Source organism: Cydia pomonella, chromosome 12 (assembly GCF_033807575.1).
Source record: "Cydia pomonella isolate Wapato2018A chromosome 12, ilCydPomo1, whole genome shotgun sequence".
NCBI classification, from domain to species: domain Eukaryota; kingdom Metazoa; phylum Arthropoda; class Insecta; order Lepidoptera; family Tortricidae; genus Cydia; species Cydia pomonella.
Window position 1 is genome coordinate 1194760 of NC_084714.1, and position 24275 is coordinate 1219034.

Here is a 24275-nt window from a genome sequence, read left to right on the forward strand (position 1 = left end):
TGACTTGAATTTTGACAACCATAAATAGCCGAAAGGGATAGTGCCATATATTAGAAAGGGACAGCATGATTCGTCCCTGAATCGCTGTTAAACTTCGGCATTGTAGGAAGTGTAGTTGTGTACGTCACGTCTGAATATATCGACACGTGACAAATGTATGTTTACACGACCTTATTTCCCATATACTAAGGTAGTGTATACATATTCTTGGCACTTTGTCCGTATAGATATTTTCAGACGTGACTACTATTATTTATTCTGTGCTTACGGTAATGTAGACAAAAATGAAAAGAAAGTATTATTTCGATATTTTATTTGTACTTATTTACATTAAGTAACCGACATCTTACAAGACTTAAATCACAGTGCAAATTTTCTCACAAAAGGTTAGTATTACTAAGTACTTAAATATAATCGCTATATTGCATATGCCTGAATTTTCTGCTGATAACAGCGATAAATAACTGCTACCATTTATGTCAAGCGGTTGGTAAAGATGCTTACAAATACAGGAAAAGTTCTGTCTGTATCTTTAGGTATTTAAAAAAAAGTAAACAAAATCTACCCTCAAATGGCTCCTTACGCCGGTTGAGGGTAGATGAAAACATTACATGATCAAATAAAGTCAGGTCGTTCAGTGACAGATCCAGGCGATTTTGTATTTGGTTGGTTAACCAATAAATGTTTTAACTACCCGAAAATGTTTTGTTCACTTTTTGCGACACCGGGATACCAGCCCGCCGCTCTCCCAACAGACGGACCGAGACTTGCCCGTTGACAGCGAATATTTCAACCATATCCTTCCTTGGAAGCGCCACGCGAGTTCGAATCTCGCCCGAACAGTGAGTTTTCTAAATTTTCTTGTATTTCTAAGCATTGTGGTATCTTTTACAGACGTTTCTGGCCTTGGAGTGGTTGGCTAGGCGGTAGGTAAATTTGATTAATTGATGATATACCGGAGCTGCCGAGGTGCTCAAAAACATCTGAACAAGCACTCTAACACTTTGACAATAGTGGCGTGTTCAGATATTTGTGAGCACCTTGGCCGCTCTGATATATCTGATGGTGAGTGTACCAGGTAGCTGAGTTTTTGGACCAACTAGATGATGATGACATCTTTAGTTACTGAACATAATGAAAATCAACTTCAAGCAGCCAAGCCTTCAACCAGTCCGTAGACCATATCAACCGCGTCAGTTAAACAGTAGACTTTTACCCCCTTATTCATAAACGTCTACTAAAGTTAACAAGCCGTTAATAATCGTTTGTCCCTTTCCAACGTATTGCTATGATGGAAAGGGACAAACGATTATTAGCGGCTTGTCAACTTTAGTAGACGTTTATGAATAAGGGGGATAGAGGTTATACAGAGTTTACCAGTAAGCATATAAGAGAATCGACTTTTTGTGCGGCTACCATGATCATGTCTCCTGGGTCACACTTTGATATCGTAATTTTATACGATTTAATCTTAATATACAGGCGTTTTTGTGATTGAAAATTATAAAACCATTTTATTAGCTTTCTTGGGATAGCATTTTCTATGTACCTATGTTATTATTGTCCCCTGGCTCACGAGAAAAAGTTTCACTTTGAATTTAGATTGAAATAGAAACAAGAATCGTTTCACATTTGGATACATAAAAAAGTATGAAAATAAAAAACCACTACGCATTAAATTGGAAAAATTACCCAAAATAAATAATACTTAAACTGTCAATTATGTTGTCACAACAAGATACACTTCAGTATTACATACTTGTTGGACTAAAACAAATTATTCAAATTTCGCAGATTACAAACAGCGCATCCAATTTATTTCAATCGTCTGAAATTTAATTATGACATGTGTAATTGACAAATGTTTACTGTCACATATATAATTATAATAATAGTGGGCCTAGGGTTAAAATTATTAACGTGTTTATTTCTTTATAACAGGCGTAAAATAGAAACAAAAGTATATATTTCACAGCGAAAGTGTAAAGTATGGTGCATACATTTTACCAAAAATATATTGTAATAAATATTACAGGCTAAAAAAGCATCAAAACTTAAAACTAACACAACAGGTCGAGGTGTTCGAATAACTAAGCGTTAATATTATATTAATATTACATACAGCATATACAAAATACTTGGTATTTATATCACAATTTTTCAACCAAAATATATAGTAGTAAAATGTTACTATTATAAGTTGTGAAGACTGTTTAAAATCTTGAACATGGCTGACAATATAAAATTAATTGTTCAAATTACTTTAATACACATAAAAAACACAAACATTGTACATTTTCACGAATTTCTCATCATTCTAATTTGAATATCAATTATTATTTTTCATAAAGTCAACTGCTTGGTTTTAAAGACCAAACTCAAATACTGCAATTTACAATTACACAATATATTTATAATATTGACGTGACACATTTAACGAAATATATATAATATTTATGGCAAGATTCCATTAAAAATGTACTAATATACCATTCACAAAAAATAAACATGTTAAGTAAATAAAATGTGCCTTTACTTTTATAATGTAAATGGATGAATTAACATTAAAGTGCTATATTTACAATACTTAATACAAAGAGCATGTAATATTAAATGTACTTCGCAAAAAATGTAAAAAGATTAACACAAGTATAGCATTGGTCAATCAAGTGAATTTTGTACTATTTTAAAACCTTAAATTATCACTGGAGTTACAATAATACAAATTTGGTTCCTTCGGCTACAAGATGAACGTATAAATGTTAATATATGTTTTTATTTTTTATTTAGTGCACATATTTCTACGAGTTATCCCTTTTTACTGATGTACTGGATATCAACTTACAGAATATACAAATATTAAAGATTTTGCTGAAATGTATTAGTTAAAAACAAATAACTAACGGCCTGATTCTAATTTTAATATATGTTTCGTTTGAAGAAACGTCACTTTTGACACTACAAATCCGATCCATATCATATCTAGAACATTTTTTGACGTATATTAAAATTAGAATCAGGCCGTAAGACACATTTATTCCTACAAATTTATAACAAACACGTTGCATACCACAATCATGTTATTAAACAACAAATCTTAGTCTATAAACGCAATTGTTACAATTTGTACACTGGATAAAATGTCATACTGGAACACGCTCGTTTTTAAAAATACATTATAGAATAATACGATTTGTTATTTATCTTTCATTGTAGTGATTCTGTTGTATATTTTTGTATTGTGTATACATTAGTACCTAAAGCGTAAATGTCAAAATAAAAAATAAATTGAGATCTTCAATAGTTAACATGTTAAGTGCTTATATTTATCGAATGGTTAAAAAGCATTTCGCAAAACTTCAACTGATATTCCTAAACCTTGATTCAGTTTGTTAAATGATGCAGAAGGGTGAATCAACTTTTTTGACCGTCTCCTGGGTAGCTCTTTAAAACGTGATTTTAAGACGTTTTATTTCACCAAACACGGTGTTTTATGATAGTTAAAGCCTTTACTATAAATAGCTATCTACCAAGCGTGATATTTGCATTACAGCTATAATAAGCTGTGCTCCTATTGTCCCCTGGCTGACGGGACAAAAACAACAATAGTTGATTCACCCAAAAACACTATGTCTTTTTTAAACATGTATACAAATTACTTAGACAAAATTTAAAACATACCATCGTGTATACCTATAGGGACTAGAATCGCTAGAAAAATCGCGAAATTTCTTAAAACCAGCTTCCAATCATCAGGGACCGCGTATGGCAATATAATCCCAGTCAACCTATGTATCTCATGCGCCGCACATATAAAGATATATGACGTTATGATCAAATTTAATATTGGTGCGCTTGGGACTAATACTAAAACCCCATGTGTGTCTGCCGCTAGCCAGATATGCGATTGACTTGCGAATAATTCTAAAGTTATAGTTCCAAACCAGGCAAATAGACTAGAATGCCTAGTTCTCAATGCGCCTGAAACGTTTCTAAGGATGATGTAACTTACGATGGGTAGGAAGGCGACGTAGGAGTGGATCTCGTTGCAGTCAAAGATGTTGGTGCAGAAGAAAGTGTAGGTTACGTAGCTGCCGATGCCAATGAAGGCGAGGAGAGTGGCTGTGAAAGAGTTTACATTTCAAATTATGGTCGTGCCGTGGTTATGGTCGCCTGGGTCACTCTTTAAACACTGGTTTTATGGTATTTTAAATAAAGATACATACACTTTTACGGCAGTTATAAGCCCTTTCCATAACGGGTCGTTACTTTGCATATTAGTAAAGTGTAGTATAACATTTTCTCTAACAAACTTTGCTACTATTGACGTCTGGCTGACGGGACAAAGTAACAATAAAAAAAGTTGATCCATCCCTAAACAAAATTTATAACGCATAATATCCCTACTAATTGCTACAATAAATGCGAAAGTAATTGTCTGTCTTTCTGTCTGTCCATATGTTATTCTGTACCCATCTTGGGACAATGGTGCTTCGGACATTTGGGAGGCGTGCGCGGAACCGAAGGCAACACGTAAAGGCTCTTTTAACATTTTAATAAAATGTAATGGGGTACACCGAGCGAATGCTGCCATTGCCCGTGTCATGAGACGACGGGACGGAACGCAAGCAGAGGCGGCACCCGCCACGGTGTAAGAACTATTGAGAGTTGATGAAAGTGACTAGGTAAAAAGTAAAGTAAAGTAAAAAAGACATTTATTCAAGTAGGATTTTACAATCTCTTTTGAATTGTCAAAAGCACATTATAAATAAATTAATTAAAAATAAATAACAGATTACAAAATAGAACATTCAACAATTATAATTTACTACCAATATACATTTCATATTTCATTCATTTATTTATAGGAGGCCATGCATTTTTGTCATTAATATACTCTCCGACTGTGTAATATGCCTTATGCTGTAGACCAGATTTAACATATTTTTTAAGTCTAGGAAATGGTAAATCCAGTTCTTCCCTTGGCAACTTATTGTAGAACTATATACACTGTCCTAGAAAAGATTTCCCTACTCTCTTAATACGAGATCTAGTTATTGCTATTTTGTGATTATTTCTAGCACTTTGCATTTTATGAAAGGTTTCTAAATTTTTTAGAGCATATAATATGCAGTCGTATATGTATTGTGATGCCATTGTTACTAGGTAGGTACTTAGGTAGGTAATGATGAGCTAAATACTGGGCTACTTGATAAAAATAACTGGTGGCCTGCCTACTAAAGCAGTATGCAATTTTACACCACAAGATGGGCCCCCTTGAAAAGCGACATCAGGATGGCTCAACGATAATACGATAAGGTCCGCCGGGATAAATGCGTCACTTAGGTTAATTGCGTCTTTTAAAGATATCTTCTAAACGGAACACTTTAGAACTATTGCCACCTATAGTTCGGTTCGGTCACAATCAGGTCTAATACAAAGACCTCTGGTAAAGTTGTGACCTACCTATAGACTAGTTTCTTCGTATTTGGTGGGCGGAATGTGGTTCCAGACACCATCTAGTTTAGTTTTATTTATTATTTTTGATATATATAATTTCTAGACCTATATCGTAAAATGGAACGCATTAATTAGCGACAGTAAGTAGGGCATTTTTTTCGAATATTTTTGACGTTAATAAAAACCAGGAAGGTAGATCGATTCGATGGCTGCTCATGGCCGTATGCGCAAGCTCGTTCGTCGTGATAAACAGAAATTCGTTTAAACTGTCGATTTGTGTGCTCAAAACCCTCGCTGGAGCCACTACAGCATCAGCTCGTCATTAGAGAAGTGTCGGTATCGGCCCAGCTGTTCGCCGTGCACAGACGGGGTCACTTAGCTTTCACTGGAATTAGATTGCTAAATTTTTCTCACAAACAATTTCCCTAATCGAGTGCGATCGTACATTTCGTTTAGTTTGGTATGGTCGCCGTAATTTTAATGTTGACTGTTCAACTTTCGTTTGAATGTCGGTTTTTAGATGACATCTCTATTAGTCTTTAACTACCGGTAGGGTTTGTCACAACACTAGCCTTGTCCGGCAGCCATTAACCTCTTGAACTTGACTAAGTACACGCTGCTGCATATTAAAATCCTTAAAAATAGTATAAAGCCACCTTTCGGTCTGAATTAGTATTTAAAGTTAATAAAACAAGTGCCAATCACATTGTGGATAAGTGTGGAGCTGCGCTGTGAGGTATCCTCAGGTCAAAAAGGGTTACGGTAAGCCGAGCTCGCACGCTTTCCGCTGATTAGGAATCCTCGGGGAGCGAGCCTAAATCCACGCAAGCCTCATCATTGTCAGAAAGGTATGTAGGTGAAAGTAGAAAAAACCTTGTTAAAAGAAAGATTTCGATTTCTCATTTAATTTGTCGGTTTAAATTTGATCGAAAGATATTTTTTTGTAAACCATACAGTCCACCATTAAATTTAGTACATTTAAAAACATAGACTATTATAATAGTTATAATATGTTGCGTTTCGAAGACATCTTCAATAGACGCATTTATCCCTGTTAACCTTATGTAATTTATTATTATACTATAAATTACCTGTGAGGGAGACACCAGGGGTGAATAAGTTGCTGTGGTTGTTGTCATCGAGCAGGTTGTATCGCTGCGCCACCAGATACGCCACAGCAAAGATTATTCCGTACGTCATGGAGTATCTGCAGCAAACAATATAATAATAATAACGAATATCATTTAAAAGAATTCCCCATGTATAGAACTGTCACTAAGCTAAGCTATGGCCTATAACCTTGAGTGCTATGCTGCTATGTATCGATTAAGACAGATATATTCACCTGTCCTGCTTCCACCGTAACCACCACTGATGAATATCATCATCAGAATTAACGAACAACGCCTTCCACGGCCGAGTGACGAATATCTTTTGAAAGAAGAACTCGCTCATGTATAGAACGGTCACTATGCTCAGTAGGCCTATGACCTTGAGCGCGATGTAGAGGTATTGGTAGGGTTTGGTTTCCACCGTGTGCGTTGAGGAGGGCGCTATGTCGGGGGGGAGGGCGAAGATCACGAACATCTGGAACAAGAATATCGTTAGCAGCTTCGATAAAAATTAAATACAGTATAAATAAATAAATAATAAATAAATATTATAGGACATTATTACACAAATTGACTAAGTCCCACAGTAAGCTCAATAAGGCTTGTGTTGAGGCTACGTAGACAACGATATACACCGTGTTTTTATTGAATTCCGTTAACTTCGGGGAATCGGTAAGTACGTTTAAGGAAACTAAATGGCATAGTTTATAAAAAAAATATATATATATATTATTTTTATTTTTGTAAATGTAATTAAATGTTTCATATAGCGTTGTTGTAGCACGGGCATTACGTTGAACTTAACCAAACAATTCAAAACTGTGACATATCAATGTCATTTCGAACATCAATTGTCCGAGATAGTACTTACGTTTTGTAGCAAATGTATTAACTCATACTAAACACTAATCAATATGTAAAGAGGCACTAAGCCAAGTGTACACGCTCGTAAGGGCCTTATAAGAAAAAAAAAATTATTATCTCCGAAATGGAATTAATTAGAATACCGGTGTCTTTGAGATAGTTACTTAATGTAATTAACGGAAATCAAAAAACACGGTGTATATATTATATAAATATTTATAAATACATAGAAAACACCCATGACTCAGGAACAAATATCCATGCTCATCACACGAATAAATGCCCTTACCAGGATTTGAATCCGGGACCATCGGCTTCGTAGGCAGGGTCACTACCCACTAGGCCAAACCAGTCGTCAAAGTGCTTTAGTTCCAAATGTTTCTTTGGAACTAATTTGACGCTCATTACAGAAGGTCTTGTTTGGACTCGTGTAACTTGGGAAGTGTTTTAACTAGGGCTATCATTTTGATGTCAATTTATAGCTGATATCCTGTACTACCATTTAACAATTAAAAAAGTACAGGTCAACGACCTCGTTTTCGAAAAAAAAGATAAAATGTAAAAGAAAAGTAAATGTTTGAAGACAATTTTTATCTTTGTTATCAATTCTCGAGTAATTGTGGAAAATTCTCTGTGACATTTATGCTTCAAATGTATGCCCTAATTCATAAGCTATCGAATGATTATTTATTTTCAAATGTGCGATAGGTAAATGGACAGATAATGGTACATTAATCGAGTGCAGTAGTGTTTGGCATAAGACGCGCCAGCATACCTTGTTACGCGCCCGGCCCGGTCGGTCGGCGACACCTTCTCGTAACTCATGAGGCCCTGGTACTTGCTTCTTGCTAAATTAAATTTTCGGACAGTTTTTTCTCGATTTTGGCCACCGAAGCCTACGGAGACTAACAAGCAACGCTAAGCGGTCTTCGTAGTCTATGGGTGTTGCTATATTACGAGTGTCACATGCGTGTTTCTGACTTATGAAGTAATTGTTTTTACTATGCTACCAAATGAATATTTTGTGTGTTGGCAGCAATGCAATTATTTATTTTCAAATGTACGATAGGTAAATGGACAGATAATAGTACATTAATCGAGTGCATTAGTGTTTGGAACCATAAAACTTTGAAAGGGTGCATTTTTAAAATGGTTGAGAAAAAACAGGTATGGGGGTGATTTGTCGATAAAATTCATCGCACTATACGTGGTTAACGGCTCCACAAACACATTGTATACTAGTAACTTACCAATGTATACCAAAACGAGACGAGCGGTATGAAGCTGTAGAACTGGTACGGTCTGTTCATTGTCAGGCAAAGTACGACAGTCAGGAAGTTTAGCCTGAAGATGACGCGGAAATATCGTACTAGGCTCGTATCACCTGTTTTCCAGGTGTATGTGAAATGTCCGTAACCTGTAAATAATTAATTTAAAGTGATGCTTCGACTGCTTCAACTGTTTTTTTGAATTGAAAACTTCTTTAGCGGCGCTGTGCGCTTTTTGTGATGGGGAAAAAATGTTAAACTCGTGTCAGGATCACGTGACCGTCAGATTGAAAATTCGTAAGACGGACACGTGACATCATGGTGACGTGCAAATTGAATGTCATCGAAGCCTAGTTGCTTTTGAAAAATCGTATCACATTCAAGTGTGACATTTTATTTTCTTCATAATCAAAGTGCTGTCATAACGGTTAAAGAGGTTTAATCTTTGTTAATTGTGTTGTGTTGTATATTTGTGTTGTTGGGTGTCCATGATTGTAGACACTCAAATTTTACCTTACCAAATAGTTAAATAACAGAAAAGAAGAGTGATTGTTTTACTTAATATGATGGTGAACGATTCATTAACATTTACTGATTGTGTAGGGTGTAGTCCTGCTCACGTCTCATAAATTACTCTGTATATGTTATATATTAACACTAAAATTCGCATTTCAAAATATCTTCCACACTCAAATTTATTTACGTAGGTATAATAGAGAGTTATCTCTTTTTATAAAACTGCTACTCAATTTCTCAAAAATATCAAAAATGCACAACGTTAATATTCAAGTTTTCACTTCTGGCGGCATTCCCGGAGTGCAACCCGTTTTTTTAAAAATTAATCAATAAATGAAATGATGAACTTGATGAAAACGGATGACATGCCATGACGACTAAATATACTCTAAAATAAATATAATAAGTTTAGGGGTCATTCATTAATTACGTAAGGATGGGAAGGTATAAGTTCCAAAAATTTCTACATGACTAACTCAAGGCCATTCTTATTTAATAAGAAACATACATCATTTTACAGGTTGATATGTGCATTTGTTTACACATACGTATATATTTTATTGAAAATGACAGGATTATTTTGTGAAGGAACGAAAACCTATATGAAAAGTTGTAGGGCATATAAATGAACTCACCTGTGAGGAATAGGTACGCAGAAACTAGTGCTCGCACAAGCATGTAGATGGGGAGCACTTTGCTGGCTCCTGTCACTTGGTACACTAGGATGACTAGTTGCATCCAGCCTTTCCATTCGTTGGTTTGTTCTCTGTGTAGAACTCTAAAAGGAAATATTTGTTAAATATTTTTATCTACACACATATTATAAACCCTCTATGATGCCTTCAAAATCCGTAAATAATGACCAACATTAAGATAAACTGTTTTGTTACAACAAATCTCTTATCTGTGAAAATGTTACATAATTGCTTCATTACTACATCAATATCGATTTGGTAATGACATTCAAATTTCGAACATCTCTGAAAAAAGCAATTCGATTTGACTTCTATTCTGATCGGTCGAAATGGCTTTTTGTTCGACATGAAATGACAATTGCATACAATTTTGACAAATTTCTCATGTTAATTTGTATCGAACGATACGGAAATAGGTCCCCGACTCTAGTTTGTTTCTGAATAAAAAAAACTACGAATGCATGACATGTGTGAAAAAAAATCATTTACCGCCATTTGATGTACAGTTTATCTATTAATTAGTTTAAAGTATGAAATCAATTTGTTTTGTTGTTTTTAAAGTAACTATAGCAAAAGTTTCATTTAAAATGAGCGATAAAGATATTTCGGAGCCGCCACCACATATCCGCGAGTTCCGTCAAGAGAGCTACGATGCCCCTATGTTGGCTGTAATATAACGTGGTGAATACTTAACTACTGGACATGGTTTGGTATGGACCTGTTTCACACTGTCTAAGTCCTAAATAAGCTTCTTGCCACTTATCTAACGAATAAAGTCATCGTTTGCGTTTCACAATCTTCAAATAAGCTTAACTGGTAGATAAAGTGCTATATTTTGCAGGAAGTTTTATCTGGCAGTTAATTTATTTGTTTATTAGCTATCCAAAACTTTACTTGAACATTTGTGAAAGGCCCTTAGTTGTTATAAGATCTTACCTGGTAGATATAGAGTCATCCGTAAAAAACAATCCAAGTGCGAAAACATATCCAACCGGCAACCAGAAGCTCCACTCCGAATAGTACTTATTCTCCTTCATAAAGAAATTAGTTCTATCGCAGAGATAGAAATACGCCATTATCATCCCCAGTTTCGCCAGGGCGGCCAGGGGGGAGGGGGCGGTCGGAGGGGGGGACACGAGCGAGTAGCCCCCGAGGCGTTGTTGCAGGGTTTGCGACCAGCGCCATGTTGCTTTTATGCCGGCTATGACGCCGCTGAAACAAAGCTTTGATTGGCAACGATCTCTGGTGTTGCAGGCGTCCATAGGCTACGGTGACTGCTTATCAGGCGGGCCGTATGCTTGTTTGACACAGACGTGGTATTAAAAAAAAATTGAGGTTCAATTAACTTCGGGGTTTAGGTGCGGGATTTTTTGCTACCCAATAAATAGGTAACAACAGATATAGTTTTAATTCTAAATTAGAGTTAACTACGTATTTTTACAATAAACATTAGTTATTGACGTTATTGTAAAAAAAACCGCACCTGTTAGATTATTATTTTTAAATTGTATTATGTATGGAACTGACCTGTTTCTCTTTGACGTCCAATGTTGATAAATATTCACTATTAATTAAACACTTAACTCAATATCACGCGAAGTTTACACAATTTGTGATTTATGTGGGTACGATACGAAACCACGGTTGATTAGAGAAACATGGATAGTGGTAACTTTGAGACAGTAGTTAACCTACTAATAAGATTTGTTAACTATTTTAAAGTGATTATATTATGTATTAATATTACTTATTAGTAATTATGTATAACGGAGTTTATTGAAAAGATGTTGTGATCATTTTATTCTGCATTATTCGATACATGAGAAGATACGTTTGTGACGTCACTTCTCGAACGACAAATGGCATGATTAACCAGTTGCGAGTGGCTGGTTAGCAGTGGATATAATAGGGGCCCGACCTGTTTCATTTGGATCATTCTCATTGTGATTCTTCGTTGCGCTGCAGCACTGAGTTAATCGTCGCCACAGGAATATTGAAAGTTAAGTAAATACTATGTTGATGATTATTTTAATGTTTATGTACCTACCTGATTAATTTGATGAATTAATTATTAAATAATTAATTCAGCCATATATTGGTGAATTATAAGGTATTAGTTACTGTATTTATTAGTTTTTGATGATAAGGTGAATAAATAGAATTAGTAACTTCAATAAAAAGGTTTTATTTTCAATTATATTTGTTCATTATTTAATTTATCATATTATAATCCAAATAGCATCTAGTGATAGTTTTAGCAGTTTCGAATAATTCTGAATCAAGGTAAATAAATAACTTGATGACAAGTTATGCCAAATTTATACAGTTAACTTAGTGTTATCAAGCAGTATTGTGAATTCAAGGTAATATTGACTATTAATTCTGTTTCAATTGCTTGGTTACATAGCAGCACGGTTTGCTTTTATCTACTCGGACATCTATTTTAAATTATTATTCTTACACACCCGTGACGGATATATGTAGTATGCCAAAAAACCACAAATCATTTGTAGTATAACCACCTGCGAGGATATTACGGTTTGTTTTGCGGTTCTTGAGTAATAATGATTTCTTGTTCCTGCTCCATATTTTTTTTTTTTTGAAAAAAATTCGTAACTCGACATTTTTCATTCCAAATCGTCTAAAATTCATAGGTTACCATAATAATGCTGGGCAAATCCCATTTCAATCAAAAAAAAACATAAAAATAACAACTTCGGTCTCTATGTCAATGAGAGTCGAATTTCAGCCCAAGTGCGCCACTCAACCCACCGTTCAATCTGAGGCGTCGCCATTCAACGGCTTGTTATGTATATCCGTCTCCCGGCTCCACGCCACTTAGAGAGCCGGACAATATCACTCTAGGGGATAAGGAACCAACTGTACATTTGCATCTGATTTGTGATTACTTTGCCCCACATGTGGATAAAATGCAACTTTGTGGTGAAGAACTTCATATTTAGAACTTAGTTCAGGAATGGCATTTATTATTTCGAGTGGAACGTCGGACCGATGACTAAAGAGTTAAAAATGGCGGCACTCACCATACAAGAAACATGACGAATGTCAACAACTGAAGCTGAGTATGCGGCTCGGGCATGGCGCAGCACGAGCCGTCGTTGAAGTTCATGTGGTCGTTGCAGATCATGTTCAATAATACCTGCGCGTCGTGCTTGACCAAAATGGCTACTATTTATTGTACTCACCATACTAGAAACATGGCGAATGTCAACAACTGAAGCTGAGTATGCGGCTCGGGCATGGCGCAGCACGAGCCGTCGTTGAAGTTCATGTGGTCGTTGCAGATCATGTTCAATAATACCTGCGCGTCGTGCTTGACCAAAATGGCTACTATTTATTGTACTCACCATACTAGAAACATGGCGAATGTCAACAACTGAAGCTGAGTATGCGGCTCGGGCATGGCGCAGCAGGAGCCGTCGTTGAAGTTCATGTGGTCGTTGCAGAACATATTCAATAATACCTGCGCGTCGTGCCTGACCAAAATGGCTACTATTTATTGTACTCACCATACTAGAAACATGGCGAATGTCAACAACTGAAGCGAGTATGCGGCTCGGGCATGGCGCAGCAGGAGCCGTCGTTGAAGTTCATGTGGTCGTTGCAGAACATATTCAATAATACCTGCGCGTCGTGCCTGACCAAAATGGCTACTATTTATTGTACTCACCATACTAGAAACATGGCGAATGTCAACAACTGAAGCTGAGTATGCGGCTCGGGCATGGCGCAGCAGGAGCCGTCGTTGAAGTTCATGTGGTCGTTGCAGAACATATTCAATAATACCTGCGCGTCGTGCCTGACCAAAATGGCTACTATTTATTGTACTCACCATACTAGAAACATGGCGAATGTCAACAACTGAAGGTGAGTATGCGGCTCGGGCATGGCGCAGCAGGAGCCGTCGTTGAAGTTCATGTGGTCGTTGCAGAACATATTCAATAATACCTGCGCGTCGTGCCTGACCAAAATGGCTACTATTTATTGTACTCACCATACTAGAAACATGGCGAATGTCAACAACTGAAGCTGAGTATGCGGCTCGGGCATGGCGCAGCAGGAGCCGTCGTTGAAGTTCATGTGGTCGTTGCAGAACATGTTGAGCAGTATCTGCGCGTCGTGGCGCAGCGCGCGCGCGCTGAGCGCCCAGCCGCCGCCCCCCGCGCCCCCCGCGCCCCCCGCTCCCTCACCCTCACCCGCGTCCGCGCCCGCGCCGCGCGCCACCAGCCGCCCCGAGCTCCAGATGCGCGCCGCGCTGTGCGTGAGGATCTAAAACGAACTCCTCATCTTAAGAGCCCGGTAACGATTTTAGAGCAAAAATGTAAAATTGATAGATTTAGTCGTTGAAATTGTACACATTTTGTTACGTAACATCTATATAACAAGTATTGGTTTCTGTTAGCACGTCTTCTCATCTTGTCTTTTAATAATGAGGTCGCAAGCGTGCGTCCCCGGTAATATGTGACGAGAAGGGACAGTTTTTAAAAATTCATAAAAAAACTATGGTGTTAGATTATACAAAATGATGTATAAGAACAGTTTCAGCAAATGTTGTAGATTATTTAAGTTTCAAAATTACGTTAAAATTAAGGCGATTTTGATAGAAATTGTCACTTGTTTTGAAGTCATTTCTAGAGAAAATTGATTTCGTCTAACTTTCATTTACACTACTTGAAACGTATAATAACAAAAATGTAGTCAATAAAAGTTGAAGTACAGGATATGTGTAATACAAAATTACAATTTTTAGCAGTCCAAACTTTACGAAATTTACGACAAAATCAGTGCTTTACGCGCGTTTACCTAAACGTCCATCAGAAAAAAATCATAACTAATTAAGTGACTGTTTTCAAAAAAAATGTTCTATTAAAATAAAAGATAACAAGACGTGTTAATAGAAACCAGTACTTGTTATTTCTTATAGTTGACAAAAGGTGTACAATTTCATCGACTAAATCTATCAATTTAACATTTTTGCGACTAAAATCGATAACGGGCTCTTAAAATTTAATAATCTAAAGCGAAGTCACCAAATGGCGGACCGCCGACCTAACATATTTTTTCCTTGTTTAATAAACCCAAGTAGAAACGGACCGCGACTGGTCATCTTATTTAAAGAACTGGTCCCCTGAAGAAACTAAGTAAGTAAGTAAGTAAATATTCTTTATTGCACCAACAAATTATACATTTTACATACATGTAAAACTACAAATGAATTTTAAAGGAAAATAGAACCAGGTAACAACAGGCGGTCTTATCGCTAAAAAGCGATCTCTTCCAGACAACCTAATTGAACACACACACACAGACTAATTGATGACCCCTGGTCTAAGGCACAGTTTATAATATCGAAAATACAGACCGGTTAGTTAAATAATATCTGAAAAAGGACAACGTATTTATTGTGTTTCAAAATTCGAACCGATGGCTCCTTTATCGAATTATATCAAACTAGTATTAAAAAACTCTGATTTAAACTTTCACGATTTTTACTCATTATTATTCACTCTACAACATAACTTAACCGCATTAAATTATGTGTTATATTATGAAGCCACGATCTGTTAAAATCGTATTACGACTAACACATTAATTCAAGTACTCGTATTTATGGGTCGGGGGGTGGGGTTACAGGGTCGGCAACGCGCATGTAACACCTCTGGAGTTGCAGGCGTCCATAGGCTGCGGTGACTGCTTACCATCAGGCGGGCCGTATGCTTGTTTGCCATCGCCGTGGTATAAAAAAAAATTAAATTTCTAATAGGCCGCCATTTTGAACATATGAATTACTGGGCCGATTGCATTTTGTTGTTTCCATGGATTATCAATTTTAATGTAATGATTTACTGTTAAAAATTATCGACTTAAAATCAAACAACAATTACGACTTACAAACGCACAAAAACCAAGGTCTTCTCATAAGTTAAGTTACTAGATCACCCAAAACAAACAAAACTTTCAAACAAAAATAAATGAGTTGTAAGGTTGAGAAAGTTTACGAAACGAAACAGTGGCAATACTATAGAGGGCGCTACTTAGCTGCTTTACGTGAACTCGGTTCAAATCAGCACTTCGATTTTTTTTTGTATTTTTTTAAAGTTTTTTTTTCAATAAATTAAAACCTGAATTTGTGTAATTCTTACCTCAATAGCTGCTTTGTTGTACTCATCAATATCACTATTACTAATCTTCTTAAACTCATTCTTCAGCTTCGAACTATCGACCGACTCGATCAACTTCCAAAGGACTTTAGTATTCTTGTGTGCAAGCGAATCTATAGCTTGTACCAACAACGTAAGGTTCCTTTTGTATTCCTCTATGACGAGAGTTGTGGCGTTTCGGGTTAGGAGGAGTTGGAGGCCGGTGCCGGCCACTATTACTGAGGGGGGTTCGTCTTCGCGCTCCCTGGAAGGTGAAATGGACTTTAATGTGTACTGCATAGGATTCAAAGGGAATTTGAAATAGAGGTGTATTGGCAAAGAAAACTAAGTCGGCTAAGTCGGCTAACTAACGGCGTCTAAGTTTAAATAAATATTAACCCCCTTATTCATAAACGTGTACTAAAGTAACGATGCCGCTGATCATCGTTTGTCCCTTTCCATCATACCAATACGTCAGAATAGGGACAAACGATGATCAGCGGCATCGTTACTTTAGTACACGTTTATGAATAAGGGGGTAAATGATTTTCTTCAACTTACCAGGCTCGAAACTGTTCAACCATAGTCCTCGATACATCGTGACTCCACACCAGGCGTACGGACAGACGTAACTTCTCATCTGTGTAAGTATTGTTCGGGGAGTGGTGCTCCAGCGAGTATGACGGGTCTGGGTCCAAACGGGTTTTTAAAACGCCTGTAAAAAATTAGAAATTTTCTGTGGATACAGTCACCATCAGACATATCATATCGGAGTGGCCAAGGCGCTCACAAATATCTGAGCACGCCTCTATTGTCCAAGCGTTGGAGTGCGTGTTCAGATATTTCTGAGCACCATGGCCGCTCTGATATATCTGATGGTGACTGTACATTTAAGAATTATTTGCATATGAAATTTCAAAAATCGCTAAAGTCGGACCAAACTAACTTCGCTTGGCATTTTTTTAATACTCGGTGGTAAACAAGCATACGGCCCACCTGATGGTAAGCAGTCTCCGCAGCCTATGTGCGCTTGGCATTTGCAATGAAAATGTGAGGCAATGTCAATCACGAATGTCATTTTTTTATAAAAGTATGACGTTTATAATGACACATCCTCACTTTGTCCTGTTCAAGTCAGTGCAAAGTTAGACGGGCTAAGTTGATAAGTGTGAATATAAGATTTGAGTCCCCCGAGTTCCTCTCATGTATCAGAAAGTAAACACATTTAAAGAGTCCACAGCAAGCTCGGTTCTCCATACAAACGTAGTTACTCTCTCAATTTAAAACAACTAGCTAGATTACTCTGAAACGTTGTACTTACAATAGGATAAGGTATATCTAGGGTTGTATTTAGTTTGTGGCTTCAGATACCACAGTTAAAAAATACAGCAAATTAAATTTTTCATACAAAACTTGGTTTTGCTCTATTTTGTTTGTTTTAAAAGCTGTAGCTTTATAAACTAACTAACAGGCATAGACATACCTCCTGCGGGCTCTTAAACTAAAAAAATATCTTCCTAATCAGTTCAAAAATAGCCGGATCCACACAAGAGCCGGTTCACACCGGAATGGCAGCGGCTCCTATTAAATAATTTAAACTTTATCTACATATTTAAAAAGACCAGTATCACTTGAATACCTCAAACAGGTCGTGCGGCCGCCCGCGGCGACGCGAGCAACCGCGCGGCACCCCGAACGGCCGCGCGGCGTCGCTAGTTTCGCCGTCGCCAAGAAACGCGGCGCCGCGTGACCTGTTTGAGGTAGTCAAGTTATACTGGTCTTTTTAAATATGTAGATAAAGTTTAAAATTATTTCACACTAAAAGTGCCCGCCGCGTCGCTGCCGGCCGCTGCCATTCCGGTGTGAATCGGCCCTAAACGAGCATACGCGCGAGGCAATTGTCTCTGGCCAGTGGAGACGTGCGTTGGCCGGTCTACACTGGCCGTTCTGTGCGTGAGGAAATTGCCTCGCGCGTATGCTCGCTCAGTGTGGACCCGGCTAATGACTATATTGGAAAATTCCAAATTTTTACTACGTCGAGCGTGTTCATCGCTTTTAGTACCCACCATGCATTTTGCATAAAGTCTGTTTAATTTATCTAAGTAAGTAAGTAAATATTCTTTATTGCACCAACAATTATACATTTTACATACATGTAAAACTACAAATGATTTTTAAAGGAAAATAGAACCAGGTAACAACAGGCGGTCTTATCGCTAAAAAGCGATCTCTTCCAGACAACCTTTAGGTAGCAGGAAATTTCGAACTCATACAAAAACTAAGCGTGGCATTGAGGATTTTTATTTATTAATAGGATAATCTAAATATTTGTAACATGATAACATGATAAGGAATTATCATAGATCATGATAGTCATGATTCATTGTTACTGATAATCATGTAATATTTAACTGTAAACATGAAACAGTAGGTAAATAAGTAAGTAAATATTCTTTATTGTGGACCATACAGTTAAAATTAGACAGGAAATGAAAAAACACGTAAAAGTTAGGTAACAACAGGCGGTCTTATCGCTAAGAAGCGATCTCTTCCAGACAACTTTTGGGTAGCAGGAAACTATGAACTTTTACAACATTGAATGGGGAACAGTAAAAATTATTGACCATGAAAAGTTCATGAAAGTCAGTCAAAATACTGTGGCACTGAGGGCAGCTACGCTAAAATGGTCACCTTCATTAGATATTTAATTAATGACAATTGGCATTTACAGATTTTGAAAAAAAATGTAATTAGTAAAAATATTATATTTTGACAAAATCATCCATCCAGAAATGTCTTCTAAAGGAACCAACCTAGGTTAGGGCAGTAGAAAGGCAACAAATAAAAAATAATGATAGATCGTTATAATAACACTGTATAGGTACATTAAAATTAGATAGAAATGTACTTAATAAGTTCGTCAATATGTAAAAGTTATTAACCTATTGGACCCTACGCATATCATGGGTGGCACATCATTGTGAACAATATCAGAATGCATAAAGACTGTAGCTGCGCACGTCAGTTAATGTCTATGGTAGTCAAAGGGTTAAAATATTCATTACCTATGAAGTGTTCATAGAGCTGTGCTATCCGGGAGTCTCCAATGAATGCAAAGCTGTTGTATTTTCCCCAGAAAGCCAAGTACCGGAGACATCTTCGTGCATCTCTGGAAACAAGATATCATTTATTTACACTAATTTTTTAAATTTTTATCAATATTTGTATCTTCTTTAGGGGGCGTCCATTAATCGCGTCATATTGTATAGGGGGGGGAGGGGGTCAGCAAAAAATCACCAATGATCACCACAGGGGACGGGGGGGTATGGACACGTATCACGTGTATTTTTTTTTTCATCTGTGCTATACAATAAAATAAAAATAATAGTTTTCCGCCCTTCAATTAACCAAACTGTCAAAACACGTGTACTTAGGTTCATTTGTTAGAAAACTGTTCTTTAGTTATCGAAAAAAATACACGTCATATTGGATGGGGGGGGGGTCCTGAAAATATCACCAAAGATCACCATGGGGGAGGGGGGGGTCTAAAACAAGCCAAAAACGTATGACGCGATTAATGGACGCCCCCTTAGCAATAGAGTGGTCAAAGCTTGGAACAAACTCCCAGAGGATATAGTACCAGCCCAAAGTGTCAATGAGTTTAAGAATAAATTAGATAAGCCCAATGCAAATTCTACTCAACACTGAAAACTTTATTGATGACTTCATTTGACAGGCATTATCAATTATTTCAACTGCCTGCCAGCTTTACAAATGATAATATTTTCAATGCATACCATAGATGTCTGACCCTGTCATGTTATTTTTTGACAGTACAATACAAGTAATAAATTGCTGCAATAAAGAATAATATTTATACATTAAATATTGTACTCATAACATTTGTTTAGACACTAAGTTTTATTTTATTTCATGGATAAATTTAGAATTCAGATTTCAAGATTTTTAAACTAGATCTTAACACACTCACTGCCAGCGACCCGCTAATCAGGTTCTCTGTTCATAGATTTAGCTACATATGGGTTTTCCAGTGTTGAAGGCTCCGCTCGTAGTGCATAGATGGCGCCGACAATGAATGTGTTCTTGATATTTATAATAAATATGTTTGCAACCAACATAAATAACTCACATTTTTGAGTAGCGATGTAGCATACAACCATAAGGCTGCCATTCATGGTCTCCTTTATATCGGCCTGAAGATAACAGCCAGGTGCATGAGTCTGGTCCTGTATTAAAAAAAAAATCATCAGTTCACTAGGAATATTTTATGTCCTTAACTCCCAGGGGTTTCCATTTGACAGCCACCTTCCACTACCACCGCCAAAAAAACGACCTTGAAGTTTAAATTTTTTAATTGTTTTTTTTTTGTCTTTGCTGACTAGATATTGAGTAGCTGAAGGACAAAGGGGTTATAACGCCCCGTTTGTATAAGTTAACATCATTTTTAAAGCGTTAAAGGTAATAATTAAGTTTCTAACCATAACGTAAATGCAGAATGCCGTGGTAGCCGATAAACCCTAAAACTAACACAAACGCCAACAATTTCGCATTGCTCACGTTCAGTTGATCAATAAACCATTCGGCAGAAGACTTCTTTGAATGAGAAACCATCACGGTTTCTTTTATTTTCAAATAATTCACTCAAAACTTGTTGCGAGCCGACGAGCATAGGATTTTTATTGCTCGGACACTATATTGTCTGTAGAAAGATCCTTAAGTTCACACGACAATTATCACACAAATCGTAATTAATTTCAGTGAAAAAATTGTACATTTCATAGCCATATTATGATAAAATACATTCAAAGAAGATGGAAAATACTCAAAAACCTAAAAGAAATATCAATGTCAATGTTTGACGATTTTGACGTTTAAAAGGATGCAGTTTTGCAGTGCAATAAAATAATATCGAAAAATGGGCTTCACACAATCACCAATCGGACCAAACTGGACTAACAAAACTTTTAGAAAATGCTGGTTTTGATAACAAATGGTAGAGAGACTAGTAGGAAAAAACTATTTCAATAAGTTAGAAGAAAGCTATTACCGAGAAGAATATAACAGAATTACGTTCAAAGAATATAATACTCACTAGGAGATTACGTTCAAAACAAATTTGGAAGACGAAATTGCTATCGGAATAGTTTATCGGTTCCCTTTTAACCGATAAACTATTCCGATAGCACTAATTAAGTTGCCAATGTAGAAAAAACCAATGTTGAAAGTTCAAAAGTTTTTTCAATTTTAATGTGGTAACATCATATGTCTAAATTGGAATACAAATGGCGGCTATGTCCCCGTCTGAGGTTTGTAAAAATAATTAAATTATTATCACCTGCGACATTATCACGTATTTGTTTTAGGTCAAAAAGTTTTCTCTCCTGCCCCTGGAACTGGTGCCAAAGATTTTTTACAGTGCCAAAATATGTTGTGTTTATAGTTGCAACGCTGTTATGACAGTTTTCTTCAGATGATTTTTTGTGACAATTTCTTTTGTTGTGTTGACCACATAACTAAACACTATTAGTGTTTTGTTCAAAAACTTTAATGAAAACTCTTTTAGACATTGCTTGATTTTTCCTTAATGTAGTGATGTACTCGCTGCGTCACATTATGCATAACACCTCGTAACTTACACATAACTTGTATGTTTCTTTTAGCGGAGATTACAAAAAGAACTAATGTCCCTAATGAGGGAGCCTCCACCGGGAGTCACCGTGGACGGAGATCAGGCCAGCCAAAATCTAACACTGTAAGTTTGCCATAATTTATTGACCCTTGTTATGTCAACTATTCTAATTAGATATTTTAATATGGTGCATTGAATAGCATGCGAAAATAGATCATATATATATCAGTATTTAAACTCAAATTCATTTGATTCATTTAGCATACAGAGGTTGCACAAACTAGTATTAGATATTATAATAGGTCACAAACAAAACAAATATTTGTATTTGGCACATACATCCTATTATTCGTAAATAATACGGGTGTGTCGTACATCTGACGTTAAGTGATTGTGTATGTATGAGTATCATCTATTTTAGGTAGCATCTGTCATTCAACTGCTACTTAATGATAGGATTGAAGGCTAAATGTGCCCATACAAGGAAATAAATGATTATATTGATTAATAGTTATTGCACTGTCATTTAAATCACTTTGGAAATAGGTATAAGTGTATTTTCTCAAAGCATTAGTGTATTGTACTTAATGTGATAGGGAAGGAAAATATTGAGGCTATTAGAACTTTTTTTTATGTGGTTACATTTCTAATTAGCTTAAAATGTCACAATCCTCTTAACTCTTCAAGTTGTTTTTGAGTTATTGGAATTTAGATTTTATTGCAATTAATCAAATATGAAATTTAAATGACAATTGGTTGGGAGCCGATAGCTTACCACTCCAAGGGTTAATTTTATTTATAGGAGTAAAGGACATAATTTTAGCTGATATGATTTAGACCTTTTTATTATGACAACCAAAAGAAAAATATCGTAACATGAATATTTTCTACAGAGTTTCTGAGTTGGACTATGGTTGAACTATGGATTGCAGTGAGATATAAGATTTCTTCAAAGTAAATGAATGCCGAATTGCTGTCCACTGGTCTGATCACAGGCAATTAGTCAGACAGACAATTAGTCTGGTTCAAAAACTAGTATTGCGCTTATTCCCCACTTCCACCCACACAGTTCTTTCAAGCTCAATCTGGTACAAATTGGTGTGATAAAAGAGCTTGTTTACATATTGCCAGTAATTTTCAGGTGAATGGTCTAATTATTCTGAATATCTGTTAAACCTCTTGCATGTATGTGATAAGGGCTTTGACCAAATTTTTATTCATCTTTTTGCATCTCAACTAAGGTTCAAACCACCTTTCATACTTAAAGTTAAGTCCAACTTTTAATGTAACAAACTAACATAGTAATGTCAATTGATCTACCACCATTTTTTATCCATTGCATCTGTGCAATGGTAAGGACTGCGTTATTTTTAATCGGCGAATCACGTACGTGAAAAAGGTACCCTTGATATTTTGTACAGGTTTTTTTGTAAAATGGGTCTATTCTCAAAATTACTTAGCAAATGCATAGTTGCCATCAGATATATCGGAGCAGCCAAGGTGATCACGAATATCTGAACACGCCTCTATCGTCAAGGCACTAGAGGGCATGTTCAGATATTTTTGAGTACCTTGGCCGCTCCGATACCTCTGATGGCGACTGTACCTAAATTGAAATTGAAATTGCGAATACTCATTGTACATATGAGATCATCAGAATGCGTATTCTGAATTACCCACTTTTATTATTGTATAATAACCCAACTTATAGATAAGTTACACAATGATGAAGCATCATAAAACAGGCTTTATAGTCACTTTAGCTTTATGGTTTAGTTCTTTATTCGTCTTTATCGTCGGTAGCGTTTATAAATAAATAAATAAATATTATAGAACACATAACTACACAAATTGACTAAGTCCCACAGTAAGCTCAATAAGGCTTGTGTTGAGGGTACTTAGACAACGATATATATAATATATACATATTTATAAATACTTAAATACATAGAAAACACCCATGACTCGGGAACAAATATCCATGCTCATCACACGAATAAATGCCCTTACCAGGATTTGAACCCGGGACCATCGGCTTCATAGGCAGGGTCACTACCCACTAGGCCAGACCGGTCGTTTATAAGGTTAACGAAGTTTATTTAGACTAGATTCTTACGAATTTCGTAAAGCCTGCCTCTGACGAATATTGCGCGAAGCCGTGTTGGCCGAATTAGAATTGACCAATAACCATTACAAATTGAACCATAAACCGTATCGGACGGTTACAGTATACGGTTCAATTTGTAATGGCCAATTCTAATCTAATTAACGTTCGGCCAACACTCTCGCAAAGCGTGGATTCACTAGTGTGGAGCTGATTGTACACTTTTCGCGCCTTTTTTTTCGATTTCGGTAAGTATTTACAAGCCTTTATTTAACTTGCCCTGTTAGTGTGGGTCAAATCTTGAAAGCTAAATTTGACCCATTTCCCGATTTCCGATTGAGCTGAAATCTTGCATACATATGTAAATCGGGTGACAATGCAATATTATGATGATTAGTTGGCGTTTGTCGATGTACGATGGTCATCTTGGCTAGGTCTTCAGATA

The 24275-nt window shown here is 36.5% G+C and overlaps 2 protein-coding genes and 1 long non-coding RNA gene across 3 annotated transcripts in view; 1 reads left to right on the top strand and 2 right to left on the bottom strand.

Annotated features, from left to right (window-relative positions):
• LOC133523241 (uncharacterized) overlaps positions 1–24275 on the bottom strand; it is a 321866-nt gene that overhangs the window by 268055 nt on the left and 29536 nt on the right. The window lies entirely within an intron of this gene.
• LOC133523220 (N-acetylneuraminate 9-O-acetyltransferase) lies at positions 299–20968 on the bottom strand. The gene is made up of 12 exons (XM_061858697.1): positions 20576–20968; positions 20227–20323; positions 19142–19245; positions 16638–16791; positions 16080–16341; positions 13931–14205; positions 10852–11127; positions 9856–9998; positions 8687–8853; positions 6806–7047; positions 6552–6667; positions 299–4122 (listed from the first exon to the last, which is right to left on the bottom strand). The coding sequence occupies exons 1-12, from the start codon at positions 20706–20708 to the stop codon at positions 3671–3673; spliced, it is 2421 nt and encodes an 806-aa protein (XP_061714681.1). The 5' UTR covers positions 20709–20968; the 3' UTR covers positions 299–3670.
• Positions 21290–24275, top strand: part of LOC133523222 (ubiquitin-conjugating enzyme E2 W) — a 29951-nt gene continuing 26965 nt past the window's right edge. Inside the window, exons 1-2 of the mRNA XM_061858699.1 lie at positions 21290–21403; positions 21758–21849. Coding sequence (XP_061714683.1) covers positions 21380–21403; positions 21758–21849 — 116 coding nt within the window. The 5' untranslated portion in view covers positions 21290–21379. The remainder of the gene's footprint in view (positions 21404–21757; positions 21850–24275) is intronic.